The following is a 26,628-nucleotide window of genomic DNA, read 5'->3' as shown; positions in this document are numbered from 1 at the left end:
TGCATTGGGAAGTACTCAATGAGTACTTGAGTGTCTGTTGAGGTGACCTCTTCTAGCACTGGTAACCTACTGGAACAGCTGATAGAGTAATTGTCTGCTCGCAAGAGGACTTTTGGCAGGAGTCTGATCTTGAAACTGATATCCGTAGGAAGAAGCTGGGATAGAAATCTTCGCTTAGCAAGAGGAGGGTGTGATGGATATTAACTGCCTTAAGGCCAGGGGGTGTCTTGTTTTTTTTCCCAGGCTCAGCTTTCTAAACATTGTAGCTGACACTTCTAAAGACACTTCTAAAAACAGTCTTTTTTTTGAATAAGTTAAACTTCCATGGTTCCTAAAGGCTAATATAGCCTTAAGGTGGTTGGGGGAATAAACTCCCACTACTTATTAAATGCTCCCAATGGTGTGCGTTTCAAATTGCCTCTGATATCCAGGCCTTCACATTGGTCCTAGCTACTAAGCCTGGTGGAACTATTTCTACTGACAAGAGAAAGGACAGAGGTGGGTTACTGGTGCCTTAAAACTTTGCTGATCTCAAAACTCAGCTATCTTGAAGCTATACCCATATATGGGAAAGGTTTCGGGGGTAAATCCAGAGGGAAAATCTGGATCTAGAGTCTCAAAACAGTCCTACGTTAAATTAAATGCTGACTGGCAACTCCTGCAACATTGCTGGTGTTGATCTGTATTAGTCTCTGTTGCTCCTGTGGATGCATTAGCTTTGTGCAGAGGGGGAGCCTCCTGCAAGGGCAGCAGCTTGCTCTCCATATTGTACTGCCCTGGCTTGTGTAGTGTAGACACCTGGGATGCAACATCCCATGTCAACCCCAACCAATGGAGGGCCTCATGAACTTCCAACTGATATTCTTTATTTAGCTTCTGGTTGTAAACCAGAGCTAGTCTTCAGTTCTTAATGTAAATATCAATCTGAAGCATTCTGCCCCAATTCAGGACAGCTGGCATCCATTAAAATTAAAACCTGTTGTGCTTCCTGTGCACCCCCATTCCTGTATGTGTCTGCCCTGCTGCTGAACTTACTGGTAAGTCCAGCAGTTGAGCGGAAGGTCAAATGTGTCAGCATCTGACCTCCAGCTCATCTCAAATTTGGCTGCATCTGGGTCATGCTAATCTGCAGATTGTGGGTAGCTAGTTGATTTTTACAGAATAAAGATAATTTAGTTCTAGACTACCATCGTAACAATTAGTTTCAGCATGTCCAAAATGGACTGTCTTTAAAGCCCCAATGCTGCAATATGCAGAATCTGAGGTCACTTAGAATGTAATTGCTTGGGCAGAGTTTTGCGACTTGAAAAGTGCTGAGAAGCACTATGCATTTGTGAGACTGTTTTATGCCAAAAGTAATATATAGAATGTGCATACATTGGAATGAAGTGGCAAACATTTTACAGTATTACTAGTTGAATGTTTAATAAGACCAGGATTATACTGTAATATATTTTTCAGCTTGTAATGTGAATCACAGGGCACAAATTCAAATTAATAAATTGTGAAGCTAAAGATTGAAGGGTTTCTGTTTAATAGATCTTCAAGTAAAGGGGAGCTATGGCTAATAAGGGAATATACATTATGTGGAAATTATGGAAGAAAATAAGGAACTTTGAATGAATTCTCCAAGGCAACAGTAAAGCAGAAGGGAATTTAAAACAAAGCAGATGGAGCTTTCTTCCTTAAGCTGTGGTACGAATATTAGAGCAAGGAAGTTATGATAGGAATGCTCCTGCAGCTCTATTTTCAGCATTGTATACATTTCTGCTCCTTGAATTGCAGAAGGAAGTGATTGTGCTGGAAATTGCACTAAACTTATTTATGAGAATGTTGTCAAGACTGAAGAATCTCATTCTAAGGAAAGTTCAAATCGGCTGTGGATGTTTAAAACGGGGCTGAGTGATGAATTAATTAATTTAATTAGCTAATGTTTAGCTAATTACTTTTACATAGCTAAAGAAAATATTTATACTATCGAGGCACTCAATACATTTTATCCATCTTACTTAGAACTTCCCTCAGCCCCCTCTGTTTTAAACAAAGGATGGTAAAAAAAAATCTTCACTTAGAAACATAGAAAACCTACAGCACAGTGTAAGTGCCGAACATGTCCTTACATTAGAAATTACCTAGGGTTACCCATAGCCCTCTATTTTTCTAAGTTCCATGTACCTGTCTAGGAGTCTCTTAAAAGGCCCTATCGTAACCGCATCCACTACCGTTGCTGACAGCCCATTCCACGCACTCACCACTCTCTGCATAAAATAAACTTACCCCTGACATCTCTGTACCTACTTCCAAGCACCTTAAAACTGTGCCCGCTTGTGCTAACCATTTCAGCCCTGGGAAGAACACACACAACATGCTGGTGGAACACAGTAGGCCAGGCAGTATCTATAGGAAGAAGCATTGTGGACGTTTCGGGCATCAAGATGTTGACATCAAGATGAATCCACACTCAGGTTGGAGGAACAACACCTTATATACTGGCTGGGTAGCCTCCAACCTGATGGCATGAACATTGGCTTCTCTAACTTCCGTTAATGCCCCTCCTCCCCTTCTTACCCCATCCCTGACATATTTAGTTGTTTGCCTGTTCCCCATCTCCCTCTGGTGCTCCCCCACTCCCCCTTTCTTTCTCCTGAGGCCTCCCGTCCCATGATCCTTTCCCTTCTCCAGCTCTGTATCACTTTCGCCAATCACCTTTCCAGCTTTTAGCTTCATCCCACCCCCTCCGGTCTTCTCCTATCATTTCGTATTTCCCCCTCCCCCCCACTACTTTCAAATCTCTTAGTATCTCTTCTTTCAGTTAGTCCTGACGAAGGGTCTCGGCCCGAAACGTCGACAGTGCTTCTTCCTATAGATGCTGCCTGGCCTACTGTGTTCCACCAGCATTTTGTGTGTGTTGTTTGAATTTCCAGCATCTGCAGATTTCCTCGTGTCAGCCCTGGGAAAAAGCCTCTGACTATCCACACGATCAATGCCTCTCATCATCTTATACACCTCTATCAGGTCACCTCTCACCCTCCATTGCTCCAAGAAAAAAGGCCGAGTTCACTCAACCTATTCTCATAAGGGATGCTCCCCAATCCAGGCAACATCCTTGTAAATCTCCTCTGCACCCTTTCTAAGGTTCCCACATCCTGCCTGTGGTGAGGCGACGAGAACTGAGTATAGGACTCCAAGTTTGGTCTGACCAGGGTCTTATATAGCTGCAACATTATCGCTTGGCTCCTAAACTCAATCCCACGATTGATGAAGACCAATGCACCGTATGTTTTCTTAACCACAGAGTCAACCTGCGCAGCAGCTTTGAGTGTCCAATGGACTTGGACCCCAAGATGCCTCTGATCTTGCACACTGCCAAGAGTCTGACCATTAATACTATATTCTGCCATCATATTTGACCTGCCAAAATGAACCACCTCACACTTATCTAGGTTGAATGCTATCTACCATTTCTCAGCCCAGTTTTGCATCCTATCAATGTCCCACCATAACCTCTGACAGCCCTCCACACTATCCACAACACCTCCAATCTTTGTGTCATCAGCAAATTTACTAACCCATCCCTCCACTTCCTCATCCAGGTCATTGATAAAAATAACGAAGAGTAGGGGTTCCAGAACAGATCCCTGAGGCACATCACTTAGAGAATGATTAGGGTTTAAAATTTTTAGCCTGGAAGTGTTAAGGGTAGAAACCTTGAACAGATTAAACAGCTGCCTGGATATTTATTTGAGCACTTGTGGCTTGTAAAACTACGGATCAGGTGCCTGACAGTGGGAAGTACTTTTTCAATCAGTATGGACTTGATGGGCTGAATCGCCTCCTTTATTGTTAATTTTCTGTGAAGTGTGATCTGTATTCCGGGGGTGTTTTGTTTTGGTAGTAAAGGCTAATAAAAGAAGAAATCTGTAGGTTGTATGTGATGAATCTTTTATTTTATATTAAACAATCTTTTGCAGGAAAACTGGCTGTAGTATGAATGGAAATTATAGACAACGCAGTGCACAAACATACCACTTATAATAATGGCATCTCACTTAACAGTCAGGGTATATTCCCAGGTATGAGGGCATTACATAGAGAGAGAGAGAGTCTGTGCCACAAAGTTAATGTGAACTGCTCTCTCCACTGCTACAGGCTGAACCTGGACCAAGTTCCTGCCCTCACCCCTCGATCCTGTGGTTTGTTTGATCATCTTCTCTTGAATGTAATGCAAGTTGCTGTCTTTCTCTGTCTTTGGTGAAACAGCTCTTCTCAGCCCAGGGACTATTACCCACTCCTCAGTAATGATGTGCCAGCCAGAATTAGTGCTATGGCTCACACCTTACAGCAGCCTGCCAATACTGCCCCGTTTATTACTGTGGGATGCCAGGATCCTAGTAAACATGAAGCCCAAGAAAATTGTATTTTTTAAGCATCATAGGCGAGATGCCTTAATGAGTTGGAATGTTGTAATGAATTGTCATTCAGCAGGGTAGAACTAACGTAGTTGTATTATTAATTTTTGTATCTAATGAGGAGCACAACTTTACTTGAAAAGGAAGAAGTCTTGATGTTGTTATGATGCTGATAATTAGAAATTAAACTGTCTTTTTCCAGTTCATTACTATTGATAGCCTCATATAGAATCAGTCATATAAGTAAAGAACAGTTTTTTAAATAATTTCTAATGCATGTTAAGGTTATGATGTTGCTTGTAATAGTTATAGCGTTACATTGGAATAGCTGGTTAGTAGCCCAGCACTCTACATAAACTTGACTGGCAGTACATTCTAGTACCTTCACATTGTGTCTGGAATATATCATAGTCACATTTTCTGAGTGCTAACATTTTTAGCTGTTTTACTTGCAGCACAGGCTTTTTAACACGGCACATAACGAACAAACAGGCATTTTGGTTGCATTGGAATTTCAGCCCAGAGGATAATTTTGATTTGCTATGACTGAAGATATTTTAACTCTTTCAGTACTGATTAAATACACTTACATATGGTCTGTTTCATTTAACTTCTGCTGCAAGTCACCCAGTTTATCTTTTTTTTAAATGCAAAACTTAATTCCACCCCAACACCACTAAGACAATCAGTTTTCCTGTAAACTACACCGGCAAGGATTTTAGCACCACCTATTGACCCAGTAGTTTTTGAAACACCATTGGAATTTCCTGGAAGGTCTTGGCCAAGCACAGAATTAGAGTAGTGTATTTTGTTTCCTTCCAGATCTTCACTTGTAAGTAGTTTTATGCTGGTGTTATGCCAAACTATATTTCTGTATTATCAATGGAATGAATTTGAATAAGAAATATTGTGCAAATTTCAGCTTAAATGATAAGTGACTAGATCAGCAATGAAACTGGGCTAAGCCTTTGATCCACCAGGTGTTTTCTCTATAATTTTATCTTAAATGATAAAAATGTTGATTTTGCATCATTTAAGAGTTCAGTTAAAATAATTGGTCATGTGTGTTTATAATTAACATAACAAACTGTCACAGATCAAATGACATTTTAAAATTGAAAGGGACCATTATATGCTCTAATATCTGTGGGGTTTTTTTGTCCTAATTTGTTATTTTAGATTATATACTCAATATGTGAGGATGTTTATGTTTTATTCTTATCAGTATTATGTTTAATGTCAGATACATGAATTTACCACAAAGAAAAATATAAAAAGTTTGGAGTTGTTATTTGGATGGTTGCATATTTTAATTATGGAAGGATTGAATTCCAACATGGTGTGGAAATCTGCTGCCCTCTAATGGAAGAGTGCAAATTTTGGTTCTGCTTTTTATATCTATATTATTTATAACATCCATTTGTTTTCATGTGTTATTTGTTAATTACATAAGAAATCAGATCTTCAATGGTATGTTTTATCTTAATTTAAAGAGATCTTGATCATTGTAGTTATGGTTTAACCAATAACTGAGCAGAGAAAGTCAAACTACTGAAGCACATATTCAAAAATTTAGAATTTATAAATAGTAGTCTAAAATAAACATATGTAGTACATTTAGGTCCTCTTGGTCATTTTGGGATGTTGTGGCAAAAATACACCAGCAATCAAAAGCAGATATTTCGGAACATAACAGCCATGTTCTTTCCATTTTGACTTGTAATTTAAACATCGATGCAGAAACAAAATAGAATAGTTATTGATTTAACTGAGATGATGACACCCGCTTAACTATATTGTGAATATCAGTAATATAAGAACAACTCTTATACTGATGCTTGATAAATGTAATGTAAATATTTAAACGTTTTTTATGGTTATTTCAGAAATTAGCAACCGGTGTCAACCAATTTGCCTACACATGTGTCCAAGACCATCATATCTGGGCTAACCAACAGTTTTGGGAAGCTACATTCTACAATGATGTGCAGAATCAGATTCGAGCACTCTACCTCACCTCTAGAAATGAAAATTTTGTATCCAATTTCAAGCAAAAGGTAATTACAGATATTTCTCACCTTTGGTTTATGCATTACAGAATTAATTTATAAACCAGAAGCAATAGAAAAAAAGATCTTGCTTAAAAAATAGAATACTACTCTACTGAAATTCTTTTCACTATTTTTCCAGACTATTACTAATCCAGCCCATTTACTCTTAAACTTCAATTTTTTTTAACAAATATTTTCCTAATCATTGTTTTACAATATCAGTGGCACATCAGGCAGCATATTTCTTCTTGCTGTTTCTTTAACATTTGTCTGTTTTTTATGAGGCTGAGTTGCTAGCTTGACACTTAACCTAGCATGCAAGGAGTGGCCGAATTCGAACCCAGGACAATTTGCCTCGAAGTTCGGTGCTGATGCACTACACCACCAGCCGGCTATCAGTGAAAATAACAATACGTTAAGATTAAAGGAAATAAAAGTGTTTTTTTTCCCTCTGGAAATGAAAAACAGATTTGCATTTCTTAAATATTTCTTCCCATTCTGTCCATCAATCATTTTTATTTTTTGAGCGTAAGTAAATGTTCATTCATTGCCAATTGACCTTGTGTGAGCAGTAATAGGAATTTTTCTTCATCCAAATTCACCTTTGTTTGATGGGCTTTCTTTAGGAATTATTTGGTTCTATGAATCAGAATATCAGAATGTGTCCAGGATTGTGGATGACATGAAAGAGAAGATTTCCTCCACAAAATTGTTGTTCTTGTTCTTCATGGTTGTTGAGATCATAGGGTGACTGTACTTGATGAAATTATACAATTTATTGTATGCATTTATAGAAGTTGCAGCATTGTTAATGGTTTAATATTCAGTGGAAGAAGCCTTTCTATGATTGAAGGCAAGTAACTAAAGAATACCCAGGTTTTGATCTGTTCTTTTACCCTTTCATGAGTAGGTGATTAGAAGTTTATAGACAATGGTCATTGAATGTCACTTTTGTGGCTCAAACGTTACTTGCCACTTATAAATCCTTACTTGAACATAGGCCAGGTATTTCTGCAATGTAGATGATACTGCTTCATTTTATGTGTTGCCACTAAACAAAATATTGAAAATATTGTGATCAAATGATAGATGGAAAGTTATTGATAAAGCCCTGACAATGGTTGGACCTAGGATTTAAGCTTGAGAAACTTTAACATTGACAGTCTGAGGCGGGGTTGATTGACCACCAACAAAAGCAACCATCTTTTGTCACTGCAAACTGTTGGTGTTTGTTCTTTCCTTGACACCTATTGGCTTCAGGGAAAATAGAACAGCTGAATTCCACATTGAGTTAAATGGTACCTTTGTCTCAGTTCTGGTATTCAACTCTGGTCCACATTTGGATTGACAATATAATGAGGTCTGAAGCCAAGTGGTCCAAGCAAAAATGAAACTGAATACGCATACTCATCACATTATTCATGAGTTATTGCTGGTGTTATCAATATCACTACCATAATTTTAGGTAAATTAAGGTTTAACGAGTTGGGTGGCAATTATCCAGGTTTTTCTTGTGAGCAGGTTATAACGGTGCAATTTTCAACATTATCAGGCAGATGTAACTATACCAGAACAGTTTGACAAGCGAATCCTTGATTGTAGGTTTTCCGTATTCCCCAGATGTTTTTGGTTCTGCTTGCCTTTGCTCTCTCCAGAATGCTCAGGCACTTCTTGATTTTACATGGAGTGTTTAGAATGGGCTGGACATAGGGTTTTGTGATAGTGGCGACTGTAGAATGCAGTCAAGATGGATCACCTATTCTGCAGTTCTGGCTGAAATTGGTTGTGATTTTTTTGCCTTGTTTTTTAGCACTCAAATGATGAACCTTGCATCGTTGAGGATGGGGCTGTTCTTGGAGCCACCTGCTCCTTTTAATTGTTTAATTATCTGTGACTAGATGTGGTAAGACTGTAGAGCTTTGATCTGATCCATTGGTTGTGGAATTGCTTAGATATGTTTATAGCATGCTGTTTTTGTTTAGCACGCAAATGGTGCTGTGGTGCAATTTCACCATATTGGCAATTTTCTTTTTACCTTGTGCTGCTTTCTAGCATGTCCCTCTACACTCTTCATTGAACAAGGCTGGTCTCCTGGCTTTATTGTAAATGTTTGAGTGGGCTATGACATTAGAGATTATCATGATGTACATTTCTGCTGTTGCTGGTTATCCACATAAGCTCAAGAATCCCCAATTACGAGCTGCCAAATCTATTCTCAAATCTACCCCATTTAGCACAATGGTAGCCCCATACAACACAAAGGAGTGTGACTGAGTTTGTCTCTAAGTAGCATGCATTGGTCACACTGTGATCATGAGCTTATGCAGAATAGAAACTGTTAATTATTTACTATTATCTAACTCAAAGTTTTACATGACTTTGGATACAGGCAAGTGATTTAAATTGATCTTTGTCTTTCCACATGCTTTTTCTCTTGCATTATGCATCAGTCAAATCGCTTTTGAGTTTTAGTTTACATAAAACATTGATTATGAGCAGTATCACATTTGAGGTTCAGATGTTTAAATTTAAGGATATCATTGGAACCTAAGTGTTTTAATGGCTTCTAATGTGCACTAGTATGTCACCTTTCTGTAACATGCAGTAGAATAGTTTGGTTTGTTGGAAGTTAAATAAGGCAAAGGTATTTCACTATGATAACTTGATTATCCTGAGAAGGATTTTTTGAAAAAAAGATGAATATACAGTACTGTGCAAAAGTCTTAGGCACATATATATAGCTAGGGTGCCTGTAATTTAATGTATTGCACTGTACTGCTGCCACAAGAAAAAAATCACATTTCGTGACATATGTGAGTGATGATAAACCTAATTCTGATATAGGTCTCTTGTGGACTGAGGGTGGGAAGGGGGCAAGGAGAGGGAAATCATGGTTGGGAAAAGGGGAAGGGAGTGGGAAGCACTAGAGAAACATACTGTAATGATCAAAAAACCATTTGTTTGGAATTAAATGACTTTGCTTGTTCTCAGGGCTGGGTGTGTCTACACATACGCCACTCCCCACACCTAGCACTCCTCCTCTGCCAACTGTCCCACAACCCTCCCGCGGTGCTCCACCTTCGCTATTTCCAACATCCTTTGCTTCTGCCAGATTTACAAATGCACTCTCCATTTCATGTTGACAAATACAGTACAGTGCAAAAATCTTAGGCAACCTAGCTATATATACGTGTCTAAGAATTTTGTACAGTACTATATATTGAGAAATATATTCCACATACATATTTCTTATTTTGTTGCTATCTCTGGTGTGCTTCAACCTATCCTTCCCTTCGATATTTTATGGCCTTATAACACTCTAGTCAATCTGTTGTCTATCTGTAGCTCATCCATGTGCTTTAGCTTTTGCAAAAGACATACATACAGGTATAAAACCTGGAAGAGTTTTACATCCAGATGTGGATCTCCATTTTGTTTATTTTAGGATAAAGATCCAGTACCAACAGAGCAAGAGAAAACAGTCATGGACATTGCAGCAGAGCAGTTGCGGTTATGGCCAACGCTACACAAAGAGAAACAGCAGGAGCTGGAAAAAGGAGAAGAAAACACTGTGTTTAGCCAAGCCATTCATTATTCCCAACTCATGGTATACTTGCTGGTTCCTTTGGACACAAGCAAAAATAAGTTGCTTCGAAATGCTACAACAGGAGATTGGGAGAGTGGGAGTAATAGCTTTGTCACTAACAGGTTTGTATAAAGTCATGTTTCATACATTTTGCATAGTTTAGTATAAGAATTCTGAAAATTTTGAAGAGCAGTTAATGATAGTGGTTTAAAATAAAAATCTTGGAAAATGTATTTCCTCTCTGGTTGCCTGAAGTAGATTATATTTGGTCAGTATAGCAAAACACTGTTTTTACCAAGCTATTCATTTTGCCTAACTCAGGAGACACATGAAACTGCAGGAGCTGGGATCTGGCACAGAAGATGATCTGTTGGAGGAACTCAGTGGGGCAAGCATCATCTGTGGAGAGGGGAAAGAAATTGTTGATGTGTCGAGTTGAAACTCTGGGTCAGGATTAAAAGTGGAGAGGAAAGCTAGCCAGTATAAAGGGGAGGAGAAGTGATGATACAATGGTCAGTATATAGGTCAAAGAAGATGAGCATATATGGGAGCCAGAGGGATGGAATTGAGAGACAGTAACATATGAAGATGGAAGCAGCTAGGAGGGAGACTTTGGCATGTTACAGGTTAGTTAGAAGTTTGCAGAAAATGGAAACATGTATGTAGCATACTGTATATAATAAGCGTGATAGATATTGACCCATAAGGCCCAGAAGAAGTGCATCAATATAAAGAGCTTTTGACCGTAAGATCATCAGAATTAGAAGTAGGAGAAGGCCATCCTCATTAAGATTGTGGCTCATATTTTGTCTCAGCTACACTTTTTGGCACTATGTCCATAGCCCTTGATTTTCTTACTATCCAAAATCTTTAAGTCTCTACTTTGAATGTTAGTTTCAGAATTAAACAGTTTCATTTTCAATTATACTTTGAAAATCTCATGGATTGAAGACTTGTATCTAGTCTTAAAACAGCTACTGATTCTGCAAAAGTATGTTTTAGATTTATACAGTAATAAATATTTGCTGTTTATGTATCATACTATTCTAAGTTGTTGCTTACCAGTCTCTTAAAACTACAAGCTGATTCTCTTTAACATGAAAAGCATTTCTATCTCTCCTCTTCAACAAATCTGATTTTTCCCCAAATTCTTGTGACTAAGGTTTCTAAACTGAAATCAGCTCTCATATTTACCTATTTGCACATCTATTTGTAAATATAATATCTTGTGCTTACCTTAATACTTTTTATTAAGTTAACTTTTTGCCAAAAAAGTGGAAGTTGGAATAAGTTGGCATTTCTTCAAAATTATCTGCAGAGTCTTTGTGTTGTGCAACGTTAGTTGGATTGAACTATTTCCCAAAGTTGAAGGTTAAATGTGAAACTCACTGGGCCATCTTGTCTCCAACATCTCACCTTCCTGAGAAAGGAAGAGAAGTGGTTGTTCACAGATATTTTTTTCCGCTACATTATGTAGCATGTTTTTCTTGGCATTCAGTACGTGAACAAGATTAAATTGGAATGTTGCACATAATCTGACTGAACTTGAAGTTTTTCAAGGTCAGAGGTTGGTCACGTCAACTTTTTGGTCTTTTTACAATGCTAGGAATGGAATTTATCGCTGCTTCTGGAAACACTGCTGAAAGGTTTGCAAATCATCAAGATGTTCCGGCAGTTATTTCATTACCGTTCAACTAAACAATATTCATATCAACCTTGTACATCCTCTATAATAAACAAATGCATTACAGAAACCGGATTATTATCAGGAATCGATAAAATTACCATGCTGTTGTAGCAAATGCATGTATATGTAGCAAATTTGTAAACTATACATTTATGTATTAAGTATAAAAGTCATTGCATTGACAACATTATTTTATTAAAAGTAGCAAAATCTGAAATATTTTCCTTTTATTTAAAGACCTCTAGGATAGCATGTCCAAGTAAACAATTAATAAGAAACGTATTCAAATAAAATCATTTGTATGTTTTCAAAAACTGAGTTTTCAAATTGGTGTTTTGAAATCCATTAGTCATTTCATGATAGCACAAAACTAGAACATGTTCAGTAAGAAATATTTTAATTTGAAACTTGAAGAAATAGTCATATGGTAGGGGGTATGATAATTACACTCAGGTGATGTTCTCATTACTGTCAGCATTATTTTATAGTTTGAAATGCTGATAATTTATTGCTGATGGCTCAGAGCCAGATGAAAAAGTGATCTGTGAGTATTCAGTCTGCAACTGAAGTAGATCAATTAGCTCAGTAAGCATGAAGATGATATGTAGAGTATCATATTTTAAAACATAATGTAATCATATTTTATTTGTTGAAAAATAGAACATTTTTTAAATGATGAGAAGCTGTTTTGAAACTATGGGAAACTTAAGTGTGGAAGACTTCGGTGAGTCCTCTTGTGGAAAACTTTGTGAGATTTTGATCTCCAAACCAAAGGAACAATATACATGCTTCAGACTCAGTGCATTGCAGATTTCCCAGATTGTATCCTAAAATGCTGAATTATAATCACTTCGATGAAGAAAGGTGAAGTGATTGCATTGAGATCTTCAAGACTCTTTGAGGGATAGACTAAAACACTCTTCTACACCCTGAGAAGTCTAGAATGGGGCTCATTTCATCAGGGCTCAAGAATAACCATTAATATCAGATCATGAGCCGTTTCTTTTTGTAGAATGTATTCGTATTCAGTTGCTCAGTATATTAAAAGCTGGCATCAATAGCTATTTCAACATTTGACAATTAGAATAACAATGGAAACTGGCAGGAAAGTAGAGTGGGCTTTAGTGAGACATGTGTACTTCAGCATTGTATTCTTATTACAATGTGCAGCGTAGATTGATGGGCAATGTTCCTTTTTCCCAGAAAATTAATACTTGTGCATCTGTTCAGCTAGGTAGAGATGACAGGCACAATAGTGCAATGTTCCTCTTGTAGGATGTGAGAAGGCAAGGAGATCTCCAGTATTCCTGACCACTGCAACTGTGAGAAGTGCATCCAGCTGTAGCTTCTAATAAACCGCATTAGGGTGTTGGAGCTGGACTGCATGAACTCCGAATTATTCAGGAGGCTGATGAGATGGTAGGTAGTTATACCGAAGGTGCAGGACACAGGAAACTGGGTGACTGTCAGAGAGGGGAAGGGGGTTAAAGAGCTAGTGCAGAGTAACCCCTGTAACCATCCCCCACAACAACAGGTATATCACTTTGGATACTGTGGTGGGGGTGGCTGGTGGAATGACCTAACAGAGTAAAGTCATAGTGGTCAGGCCTCTGGCACTGATTCTGGCTCTGTGACTCAGAAGGGGAAGAAGAGACACACTGTGTCAAGGGAATGAACAGGAGGTTCTGTAGGTGAGAACAAGATTCCTGGGTGGTATGATGCCTCCCAGTGCTAGGGCCTGGGATATCTCAAATAGAGTCCTCAACATTCTTAAATGGGAGTCAGAAATCATGGTCACATAGATACCAATGACATGGATAGGACAAGTGACAAGGTTCTGCAAAGGGAGTTCAGGGAGTTAGCTGCTAAGTTAAAGGGCAGAACCTTCAGGGGGAGTTTCTAGAGTGCCTTTATAGAGCAGCTCATGGTTGAGCCCAGTAGAGGATCAGCTATTCAGAATTGGGTATTGTGCAATGAACCAGAATTGATTAGAGACCTTAAGGTAAAAGAACCCTTCTTTTAACTATGAAAGTGATCATAGTCTGGTTGAATTCACCCTGAAATTTGAGAAGGAGAAGCTAAAGTTAGATGTATCAGTATTACAGGGAGTAAAGGGAATTACCAAGGCAGGAGAAAGGAGTTGGCCAGAGTTGATTGGAAAAGAACACTGGCAGGGAAGATGGCAGAGCAGCAATGGCTGGAATTTCTGGAAGCAATTCAGAAGGTACAGGATATATACATCCCAAAGAGGAGGAAATATTCTAAAGGAACGATGACACAATCGTGGCTAACGAGAAGTCGAAGCCAACATAAGAGCCAAAGAGAAGGCATATAATAGAGCAAAGATTAGTGGGAAGTTAGAGGATTGGGAAACTTTTAAAACCATCGGAAGGCAACTTAAAAAGTCATTAAAGTAAAGATGGAATACGAAAGCAAGCTAACCAATAATATTAAAGAGGATACCAAAAGTTCTTCAGATAGATAAAGTTTAAAAGAGAGGTGACAGTGGATATCAGACTGCTGGAAAATGATGCTGGACAGGTAGTACTGGGGGACAAGGAAAAAGTGGATGAACTGAAGAAGTATTTTGCATCATCTTCACTGTGGAAGAAACTAGCAGTATGGTAGAAGTTCAGGGTGTCAGGGGGCATGAAGTCATGTGAAGTTACCATAATTAGACAGAAGGTTCTTGGGGAAACTGAAAGGTCCGAAGGTAGATAAGTCACCTGGACCAGATGGTGTACACCCTACAGTTCTGAAAGAGGTGGCTAAGCTGATCTTGGAGGCATTAGTAATGATCTTTAAAGAATCACTAGATTCTGGAATGGTTCTGGAAGACAGGAAAACTGCAAATGTCATTCCACTCTTCAAGAAGGGAGAGCGGCAAAAGAAAGGAAACTAAAGATCTGTTGGATTGACCTCAGTGGTTTGGAAAATGTTGATTATTAAGTATGGGGTCTCAGGGTACTTAGAGGCACATGATAAAATAGGCCGTAGTCAGCATGGTTTCCTCAAGGGAAAATCTTGCCTGACAAATCTGTTGGAATTCTTTGAAGAAATAATATTAAATAAAGGAGAATTGGTTGATGTTGTGTACTTGGATTTTCAGAAAGCCTTTGACAACATGCCACACGTGAGGCTGCTTCACAAGCTACAAGCCCATGATTGGCAGCAGACAAAGAGTGTGAATAAAGGGAGCCTTTTCTGTCTGGCTGCCGGTGACTAATAGTGTTCTATGTTGGGACCAATTCTTTTTACGTTATATGTCAATGATTTGGTTGATAGAATTGATTACTTTGTTGCAATGTTTGCAGAGGGTATAGGTGGAGGAGCAGTTTGTTTTGAATACAGTGTCGGGATGTGTATGGTCAGAAGCTTTGGTAGAAGTAATGAAAGGGTTGACTGTTTTCTGAATGGAGATTAAATACAAAAATCTGGGGCACAAATGGAATTGGGGATCCTAGTGCAGGATTCCCTGAAGGTTTATTTACATGTTGAGTCTGTGGTGAGGAAGGCAAATGCATTGTTAGCATTCATTTCAAGAAGACTAGAATATAAAAACAAAGATGTAATGTTGAGACTTTATAAAGCACAGGTGAGGCCTCACGGATTATTGTGAGCAGTTTTGGGCCTCTTAAAAAGGATGTGCTGAAAGTAGAGAGGGTTCAGAGGAGGTTTACAAAATTGATTCTAGAATTGAATGGCTTGTCATATGAAGACAGTCTGATGGTTCTGTGCCTGTATTCACTGGAATTCAGAAGATTGAGAAGTGACCTCATTGGAACATATCAAATGGTGAAAGGCCTTGATAGAGTTGATGTGGTGAGGATGTTTCCTATGATGGGAGAGTTGAAAACCAGAGGACACAGACTCAGAATAGAGGGGTGTCCTTTTAGAACAAAGATGAGGAATTTCTTTAGCCAGAGAGTGGTGAATCTGTGGAATTCTTTGCCACAGGCAGCTGTGGAAGCCAAGTCTTTATGTATATTTAAGGTAGTGGTCAATAGATTTTTGATTGGTCAGGGCATGAAGGGATGCAGGGAGAAGGCAGGAGATTGGGGTTGCGAGGAAAATTGGATCAGCCATGATGAAATGGCAGAGCACATTTGATGAGCCAAATGGCCTAATTCTGCTCCAATATTTTATGGTGTTATGGTCCAACACCTTTCTCACATGGATGTTTAAATGAGCACTCAAATAAATGTTGGATCAGGCCAAGATTTCCACTGTGATTTACAATGTCTATCTTATCAGTGTTTGCTCCTGAAATAACCCTGAAGGCTCAACATATTGGTCTTAATAGAATCCAGTCAGTTGTATTGGTTGAAGCACACCACCACCCAGTCTGTTTTTGATTGCCGTTGTAGACTAGGATGGCTTGCTGCTTTGGGGACACTTGTAGGTGATATTTGTTATAACAACATCCTGCTGAAAGAATAATAGAAAGCACTTTCTTAAAAGAAAAGTTTGAGAGCCATTTCTGTAATTAGGCTGCACTATAAGTTTTTCAAGCAGCTACAGACAGAGCATTAAGCTCTAGCCTCAAGAACAGTGCTGAACAAATAGCAGTAATCATGGACTCTGAAAACTCAAATTACTTTTTTGCACCCCTTGTACTGATCCACTCTCAAAGCCACATATCTTTGTTCAAAGTTTGAAAATGAAAGTTATGTTTGTAATGATGCTGTGAGTTCCACAGATTATTGAAACTTTTTACTGTTTATTTTTCAGCATTGCTGGCAGTGTCGCTGAAAGTTACGACACCGAAAGTGGGTTTGAAGATGCAGAGAATAATGATGTTGCCAATGCAGTTGTTCGTTTTATAACAAGATTTATTGACAAAGTTTGCACTGAGAGTGGTGTCACACAGGACCATATCAAGAATTTGCACTGCATGATACCAGGTTGGGATATAAAGTGTTTTACATTAGAAAATCTAGGAGTGAGTGGTTTTATAGATACTTACCCACTGATTTGTAGAGAAGTTTTTGATTCTTACAGTTTTCATTTTATTTTACCACAATTGTGCGGAAATATTACCATTAGTGTTATAGAGATTCCTTGCTATTCATCAGAATTGGGCGCTGTACAAAAATTTTAATCTGTAGCTGTTTCAGTTCCAAAATTCTGTTGATTTATATATTCATACTGATATTCACACTCCTGCTTCCCCCACCCCCTACCCCTCCACAAGAGCCGCATGTTGGCACAGTTTCAACCAGCAGCAAGACAGTGTCACTGCAGTAGACGGATCTGTCCTGCTCTGTGCCATTGATTCCATTTTGGAACATACCCGCCAAATCATGAAAACTATAAGACTAGAATACATAGCTTTCTTATTCTCTGCAACTAAACTGAAGTTGAGCAGTAGAAAGGAGCCTAACATTAGTGCTATTTAAAGGGGCCGTTGGCAGCATTCAGGGTTTTGTTGATTAACTTCTAGCTCGTGCTTATTGTATGAGTGTTTGATGGTTGAATTTTAGAAGTTTAGGTTTGTTGATGTAGCTAATACTAATGGATTTTTCCCTGTCAAATCAGTGAAGTGCCACTTTTGTACTCTGCCACAATATTCAGTTGGAATTGGCTTTATTCACAGCTGCAATCATAATTTTTATGTATTACAGAATTTCAGATTGGTTTAAGTGTTACTACTGCTGCAATCTATAGTATATGCAAATCTTTGGCTTGGATGACTGTGGTATAATCATCTCCCAAGCCCTCTGTGGAGCTAGCTATTTCATATTGGTATAAAAGATGTATGAAATTTGCAAATTTTACAGACCTTAGAATCGGACATAGAACTGAAATTGATAGAAATATCTAAGTGTATGGCTTCTGAAAATCATAAATGTGGCAAAATTTTCAGTACATACTTCCCTGAAACCAGCAACACAGATAGACAGGGTGGCAAAGAAAACATGGGGTACTGAGTACAAGAGTTGAGATTTATGTTACAGATGTATGGGATACTGGAATATTCTGTACGTTTCTGGTCACTATACTATAGGAAGGATGTGGGTATAGGACATATTTGCAAGGAGTTTGCAGCATCTGGAGGGCTTGAGTTATAAGGAGAGACTGGATAGGCTAGCATTGTTTTCTCTGCAGCGATAGAGTCTGAAAGATGATCTTATAATGGTTTACAAGATCATGAGGGACAAAGGTAATATGGATAGTCAACATCTTGTTGCCAGGACACTGAAGTCTAAAACTATAGGGGACATGTTTAAAATGACACAGGAAAGATTTAAAAGAGATGTTTTTCTCATTGGGGTAGTGGGTAATAATGGAGCAAACTGTCAGAGGAAGTGGTTGAGGCTGTACAATTACAGTATTTAGAAGACAGGTACAAGAAGAAGAAAGGGTTAGAGGGGTACGGGCCAAATGCAGACAATGGTTGACTTGGGCCAAAGGACCTGTTTCCATTCTGTCGGGCTCCATGCACATAAAAAAGAAATGGATGATTCAGAAATCCCGATTAGGCTGCATGTAGTTATGGTTAGATCAAAATATTTTGTTCTGTTACCTTAGAGGTCCATGAGAGACAAAGCAGCACAACCAGTGCGATTTTAGTTAACTCTCTGGAACTCACTGACTTAAGAATATCAGTGAATTTATTAAGAAAAAATTGCAGTAACTTTTTCTTTATGTCATATAATCATTTTAAATCTAGAATGATTTTTGTTGGTGAGTGTAGCACTCTTCATGATAATAACATCCGTGCAGGTTTTTCTTGTTCTCTGTTTTATGTTGTGTTTGATTTAGTTGTTTGCTTCACTGACTTGTAGAAGTATAAGTTCTATTATCTGGATGCCTGTAATTCATTCTCTAATGTGAGAGGAAAATTAAAAACCGTCTGGATTACTTGAAGCCATTAGAAGACAAAGTTCTCAGATGAATTTACACACAGAGATGTGTTGTTCAGTTTATTCCTTAGACATGAATGGTCTAAGGAATAGATTATGCTATTGGGAAAGCAGCAAATAAAGTATGTTTTATAATATGTTTTTATCATTTTTATAATACAAACTAGACTGGTATGTAGCAGGATAGCAAAATGTGAAGGCTTAGTTTTCTTCAGCAAACAAATACAATGATCAGTTTTTAATAATAGATTTAATAGTCTGTTCTATTTGCCATGTTTCTAATCTAATTTTCCCCCAAAACTGACCTTCCAGATTTAAATAAATAAATGTGTTTGTGTGTGTGATGAAATAAAGGCTATAGGGGCTATGTTTCAGAATAATTTATTTTTCACAAATAGTTAAACTGACCGTGGTTTTACTGTTTAACTAAGGAATTGTGGCAATGCATATTGAGACACTGGAGGCTGTTCATCGGGAAAGCAGGAGGCTTCCACCAATACAGAAGGTAAACAAATACATCACTTATTTTAGCATGTATCCCTACACTCCAAAAAGAAAATAAGATAACCTAAATCTGCTCTGGTGATTAGGGCTCTCATTAGTTGCTCTTAATATCTGATAGAACTGGTTATAAGATTTAATTTCCTTTGCTTTAATGATTATTGACTTTAATTTCCTATAATCATCTCTCTTTACCATTTTTATATTTTGGTTTGTTTTCTTTATTTCATTTACTCTGTTTTATGTTATAGTAGTAGTTTTACTTTAACTCTATGCTTCTTAAACTTCCTTATTCTTTGCTTTCTTCTTTCAGATTGGTGCAAGTAAATAGGGCTGGAGGGTAATCCACACTTGTATTAAATCACTGCAGCACCACCTAATGATAAGCATCTGGTATCACAACAGTTAGTCTGTTGGACTGCAGAGATCTTCCCGTTATTCATGGTCCAAAAGTTAGACAAGTGGAATTTTTGATTTTATTTGTTGTTGGCCATTTTTGGCCACTATATCATTGTTAGATATTTCTTACCATGGAAATTGTTTCAGTCTAAAATTATCTTATCCATTGCATTTCAACAATTTTTAAGCAATTCTTTAATATTATTGCACTATGTTAAATTTTTCAGACTCATATCTATGGTTAACTTGTTCTATTTTTAGAACCTGATACTCTTAAATATTTGGTGCATAATCAGGAAAGCAACATAATATTGTTTAATGTTTCAGTTTTATGGACATCATAAAAGATATGCTCTTTGGGAATCACCAATGTAGTGCCCCAAAAGTTATCACATTTTGAATATAATTTCCATTAAAATGTTGGCTGAATGAGCTGCCAATATTTTATGGAAAATAAATTGTAATATTACAGGATAATTATTTGAATTCGTGAAAGCCTGGGAAACCAGATGAGATCAGATCAACTGAATCTTTTGATGAAGGTTGTATAGACTTGTAAAAATACTATTCATTGCATCTCCTCATAGCTTATCTCTCTTTTCAAGCAAAATGTTTTCCAGGCTGCTTCTTTAAAATGCCTTTTTTTTGGCATTGAAAATGGACTTGGCTCCACTATGTTCTTAGTATTTTATATTCCCCCTGTGTAGCAACATTCTTTAAAACAGCTGTTATTTAAAATGCAAACATACTTTTTCCTTTTAAACTAAAAGTAATGCAGCTTTCAGAGCAGAATTGTAAGCAATAGGAATCTATAGTTTGACTGGAAATTGTGCAGAAATGTTTCAATAAGTTATTGCAAAAATAATGAAGCAGCTGAAATTACATGTAAAAATGAACAAAGAAGTCTAAATAGAAAGCTTAGTTCTACAATAAATCTCAAGTATTTTGCAAAATGTAAGTAAAACTGGAGAACCTAAAAATAAATAAAGTCTTGAAAATGGGACTTTAATATATGTTCGAATTTTGCATTTTAAACTTAGCACTCTATCATGTTCAGGTTTCTTCCATACTAATGAAGTGCAGGCTAGATAGACAGAAAATAATTGATAATTTTAAAGCAGTACTCTTTTTTTGTTTAGAAAGGAAATGAGGCCAACATTTTTCTAGACATTATATCTTCAGTATAGAATTAATTCTTTGCAATGAATTATTATCCAACACCTAATTAGCTTGATGTCTTGAGAAAGCTATTGGTAATTGCCACATAGAAAGTGCAGAACAGCCATTACTGAAGGAACTGATTATAACCACTAAAAATGTTTCTCCAGTATATATTTCAAGAACCTGCTAATGATTTATTAAACTCCTTTTCAGACAAAAAGGTATTGTTGGAAAATGATGCAGCATTTCAGTGTATTTGACTAAAAGAAAGATTTTCATATTTATCTTGTATTTTCTTCTGAGTTAGGAGGAGACCATTCAACCCTTTCAGTGTGTCCCATTTGTCAGCATTCCCAACAATGCCATTTCCACACTGTAATCTATTCTGTCTTCAAAGCCCCTCAACTTCACTCTGAATCTCCTTCTAGCCACTCACTCTTGTTAATTTATTGTATCATTTAATCCACCAATCTTGAAGACATGAAAGGAACAGGAGTACCTGGTCATGGGGAGTTTATGCAGACTCCACACAAATAGCATTGGAGTTCAGTATTGATGCTAGGTAACTGTAACTTTGAGGCTGTGGCAGTGCATTGTGTGCCTCTCAGTCTTTGTACCAACTATAATTGATTAAAAATTTATTATATTTCCATTATTTTTGATCTGAGATATCGAGACTCGGGTTGTTTTCAGAAACGAGAAGGATACAATTTTTCTGGAAAATGAATTAACAGCGTGGAACAGGCCTTTCTGGTCCAATGAGGCGGCGGCCTAACATCCCACTTACTTATTAGTCCAGCCAATTTACAATGACCAATTAACCTATTAAGTGGTATGCCTTTGCACTGTGGGAGGAAACCAGAGCACTAGGAGGAAACCCATGCAGTCACAGAGAGAACGTACAATCTCCTTACAGACAAAGCTGAAATTGAACACCGAGCTCCGATGCCCCAAGCTATAATAGTGTCATGCTAACCTCTATGCTACCGTGGTGCCCTTCTAGGATTTACAATGTAAATTGAAATTGAAATTCTCAAGATACCTGAAAGAGAATAGATGATATTGAAGAAAAATACTGACCATGGGGGTCACATATCAAAGGCTAAGCAAGAAACCAAATAAGTTTTGAACCTCAGATTGTAGAAAGCAAAACTAGCATTGCTAGATCCAGTGAACATAATGTTCAGTAGGACCCTTGGGAAGAAATTGGATAAATTTAGTCAGATTTGTACTTAATTAGAATATGGATGAACAAATAAGAGCCACTTACTTTGGTCCTCATTAATAGTCATAGAATGTATGCCAGAGATAAAATGGCTAATGGTTTCTCATAAACACAAGAGATCTTGCAGATGATGGGAATCTTGAACAGCACACAAAATACTGGAGAAATTCCTCCAGCATTTTGTGTCTATTGCGAATTGATATTTCAAATTGATATCAAAGTCAAAGAATATGACTTCAAAGGTACATATGTCACTACATTTCTACAGATGTCAGAGAAATGTATACAATATACATCCTGAAATGCTTTTTCTTTGCAACCATCCACGAAAACAGAGTGCCCCCAAAGAATGAATAACAGTTAAATGTTAGAAGCCCAAAGTCCTCCCCAGCTCCCCTTCCTCCTGCGCATAAGCAACAGTAAACAAAGATCCCCCTCCCCCCACCAGCAAACAAAAAAATATCACCGAGCACTCAAGCGCGTGGCAAAGCAACAGCAAAGACACAGACTCAAAGACTACTCATTCACCCAGTATTCAACATACCACAGGCTCTCTTGCTCTCTCCCTAATAAGGGAGAAAGGGGTGTCTCCATTTCACAGTGAGAGGGAAGACATAACAAACAACTCGCTGGTTTACAATGTTAAAGTCCATTGCGTTGCTTTTTCCGAGCCTGTGTCCAAAGATCTCAGGTCTCTGGGCACACAGCCGTAGATCTTCCAACTGCCACGACACACAGTCTCCTGCCAGGACACCGACATTCGATCTGCCTGTCTCCAGAGCCACTAGATCTCTGGAAGCAAATCAGTTCAAAAAAGGTCATTGATATATTGAGGTAAACAGGGCTGTCAAGAGAAATTAAATGTACAGCATTAGAAGTCAGAAATGTGCAGAAACCCCATCTATGGTTACCCAGTAACACTCCGGTGAATGGGATCAATGAACATATCTGTGAATGGAGACTACCATACAGTATGTGACCAAAACCAAAGCAGCAGCTAGTCTGTGAGATGTTCCCCATAACCATCTTACATCAGGGAATATAATGCAGTTCAAGTTCAAAATAAGATTTATTATCAGAGTACTTACATGCTTAGCAGGCATCCTTAGCAATCTATAGAACAATAAATGTAAACAGGATCGATGGATAACGAACTGTGTAAATGAAAATATTAAAAAAAGCAATAAATTACAAGCATGAAATAGCAAGATAAAGAGTCAATTGAGAATATTGATTATGGGAACACCAGGAGCAGAATGAGTGGGGTTTATTCCCTTTTGTTCAAGAACCTGATGGTTGAGGGGTAGTAACTGTTCTTGAACCTGGTGGTGCGAGTACTGGGGCTCTTGTACCCATTACCTGATGACAGCAGACAGAAAACAGCATGGTCTGGGTGATGAGGATCTTTGATGATGGATGCTGCTTTTCTACGGCAGTGTTTCATGTAGATGTGCTCAATGGTTGGGAGGGTTTTATCCGAGATGTACTGGGCCGAATCCATTCAAGATGCCTCTGACATACATCAATGACTATGCGCGCTGCAGAAAATTGTACCAGTTTTCCTTCATCGTAGATTCATTCAAATAATGGATCCAGATTTAAAATCCTACATCATTAAGTCGAAACTTTTTCTCGCTTTTAGGAGGCTGATTCTTTTCCCCCAGATCAGTAGAGGAATTACACTGTGGAGCCAGATGCAATTTTGGATTTATTACCAGACATGTCATTGTCTAGTTTGTGGGCTGCTAAAAACTTGCTAATATACTGAGAATCCAGTGACAGAAAAGAAACTGTTGGAAAACTTGAAGACTATGTGGTCAATTTGAAGGCAGCTGCCCATGTAGAATTTCCTATGAATCCAGTTCTGTTCAGAAAGACCAAACCTCTGTGATCTGTAAGCCTGTAGTAAATGGAACTAAACAAATTAGGATCAACAAAATTTTGAGAGAATGTTCATGTTCCAGATGATATAATTCAAGAAACTATAGTTCCAGTTACATGAAGATACCAAAGTAATTGTGTGTAACATGTTAATAAAGAGAGACAAAAGAAATGTTGGACCTGATGAATGAGAGTTATTGAGTCTTCATTCACAACATGCAGAAAATATATAAGTCATTGAATGGATCCCAAAGATGAAAGTTGATTTGAACTTTAAAAAACATTATGCGACACCTTCAACATGTAACTAATTAACAAATCAGTATTTCAAAATTGCTTTTATCATGTTTGGTGCAACTGTCAGAAATCATGGAAATCATATATGTGAACGTTTTAGGATGCTCTGCAGAAATTAACACGAGAATTTAAACATCAAAAGCCCTGGCAATTGTCAACTACAAACATGTAGCCAGAGAGATCTTCATCTACTTAAGAATTCTGTAAACTACTATTTTCAAACTTGAACACAATGATGCAAAGACACATATGTATATATAAAGTTAAATAAACAAAAAATTAAAATGAATGGTTGAGAAATTCAGCAAATTTAATTGTACATGTATTTATGAAGCAAAAACAGAATATGCAAAGAAATGCCATTAATTGGTAACTGACTAGGACATTAACTTAAAAAGGAAATTTGAAATGCTTGGAATTGGTCATCAGCTACTTCCCAGACCTTAAAACAATTGCAGCTAGGCAACCTGATCAGGTTGTGTAGAAGATTTCCCACATCTTATATGCAGTACTCTGGGGCAGAAATGACGAATCAACCTGGCATTGAAGACCTACAGACAAGGACTGATGAGTAGGTATCACTACAATTTGTTTCAAACTTCTTACTTAAGAGGATGACTATTTCCTACGTTCATTAAGGAGAGCATATCTCTATTGTTGGTTGGTTGTGCAATGATTTTTTTTCTGGATTAAAGTCTTGGACTAATATTTATCATCAAATTGGTGCTTTGAATATAAATTAAATTCATTTGAGCAGCAAAAAAGAATCATAATTTCAACCAAATGCATGTTACATGCTCACCAGAATCAAGTACTTCTATTATCCTTGTATTCATCAACAGAAGAGATATGGTCTCTCTGAAGTTTGTTATTTATATGATTGTTGCAATTTATTTTTCCCATACTTTTACAGCCCAAAATTTTACGGCCAGCTCTATTACCTGGTGAAGAGTTTGTTGGAGAGGGGTTGCGTGTTGTTCTGGACCCAGATGGTCGAGAAGAGGCAACAGGAGGAGCCCTAGGTGGACCACACATTCTCCCTGCAGAGGGGGCCTTATTTCTAACAACATACCGAATTATTTTCAAAGGCACCCCACATGATCCCTTGGGTAGGCTTTTAAAAACTTTACATTTATGGCATTCAAAGCTAATCATGTATAATTTATTAAGAAATAATTTTATAATGTAATCTTTTTAACTGTCAAGATGAAACAAGACATTTTGCAGATTTTCATCGATTCTTGTGACTGCGATGCTTTGATGTTTGTATGGTAACTTTTGAGGAACAGAATAATGTCAGTTATATTTCTTCAATGCTTTGGAGGTGCCTATTCAGTTTAATGTTACACGCCAGGTTGTTTTCTTGTATCCCATCACTTTTACATCGGTATATATGTTCCTACCTCACATTTTGTCACACAAAAATATATATTTATTCAGTTAAGAATCATAGGGTATGTTGATACTCTTCCTACATTATAAAATAACTAATTTTGTATCACAGTCAGTTTTTAAACTTGGAATCCACACTTCTTGACATCTGTAACCATTAGATTGACAGATTAATTTGCTTGGTTAATATGGCCTGATTTCCTGTGCTAACAGCGATCTTAATATATGGCCCTATGTGTAGTTCAAAGTAAATTTATTATCTAAGTACATGATGTCACCATATACAATCCTGAGATTCATTTTCTTGGGGGCTCTCTCAGTAAATACAAAAACCATAATAGAATCAATGAAAGACCACACCCAACAGGGCAGACAAACAAACTGTGCAAATACAAAAGAGAGAAGAAATAATACTAATAAATAATAAATATCGAGAACATGAGATGAAAAGTCTTTGAAAGTGAGTCCATAGGTTGTGGGAACAGCTCAGTGATGGGGCAAATGAAGCTGAGTGACGGTATCCCCTTTGGTTCAAGATTTTGGTTGTTGAGCGGTTATTAACTGTTTCTAAACCTGGTGGTGAGAGTCCTGAGGTTCCTGTACCACCCTGATGGCAGCAGTGAGAGAGCAGAATCTGGGTGCTGGAGGTCCTTGATGATTGATGCTGCTTTCCTGCACCAGTGTTCCACGTAGATGTGCTAGATGTACAATGTGGGGGGCTTTATCTGTGATGGACTGGGCCATATCTACTACTTTTTGCAAGAGTTTTGTTCAAGGTCATTGGTGTTACCATACCAGGCTGTGATGCAACCAGTCAGTATATTCTCCACCACACATCTATAGAAATTTGTAAAAGTTTAGACACCATGCAAATCTTCACAAACTTCTAAGGAAGTAGAGGCACTGCCATGCTTTCTTCATAATGGCACTATGTGCTGGGCCCAGGACACTTCTGAAACGTTAACACCCAAGGAACTGATGTTCTCCACCATCAAACCCCCGATAATGACTGACTCATGGAAACCCAATTTCCTCTTCCTGAATCAATAATCAGCTCCTTGGTCTTGCTGATGTGGAGAGGGGGTTGTTCTTATGACACCACTCAGTCAGATTTTCAATTTCCCTCCTATATGCTGATTAGTCACCACCTTTGATTTAGCCAACAACAGTGGT

General features: G+C 37.8%; 1 protein-coding gene across 3 annotated transcripts in view; it reads left to right on the top strand.

Moving 5' to 3' along the window:
• Positions 1-26,628, top strand: part of sbf2 (SET binding factor 2) — a 521,046-nt gene that overhangs the window by 388,642 nt on the left and 105,776 nt on the right. For all 3 annotated transcript variants that reach the window (XM_073049581.1, XM_073049580.1, XM_073049579.1), the window contains 5 exons: positions 6,296-6,466; positions 9,906-10,168; positions 16,465-16,637; positions 19,031-19,104; positions 24,977-25,172. In XM_073049581.1, coding sequence (XP_072905682.1) covers positions 6,296-6,466; positions 9,906-10,168; positions 16,465-16,637; positions 19,031-19,104; positions 24,977-25,172 — 877 coding nt within the window. The remainder of the gene's footprint in view (positions 1-6,295; positions 6,467-9,905; positions 10,169-16,464; positions 16,638-19,030; positions 19,105-24,976; positions 25,173-26,628) is intronic.

This window comes from Hemitrygon akajei, chromosome 6 (assembly GCF_048418815.1).
Source record: "Hemitrygon akajei chromosome 6, sHemAka1.3, whole genome shotgun sequence".
Lineage (NCBI taxonomy): Eukaryota > Metazoa > Chordata > Chondrichthyes > Myliobatiformes > Dasyatidae > Hemitrygon > Hemitrygon akajei.
The sequence above is the reverse complement of the archived record's forward strand: the minus strand, read 5'-3'. Positions and strand labels throughout refer to the sequence as shown.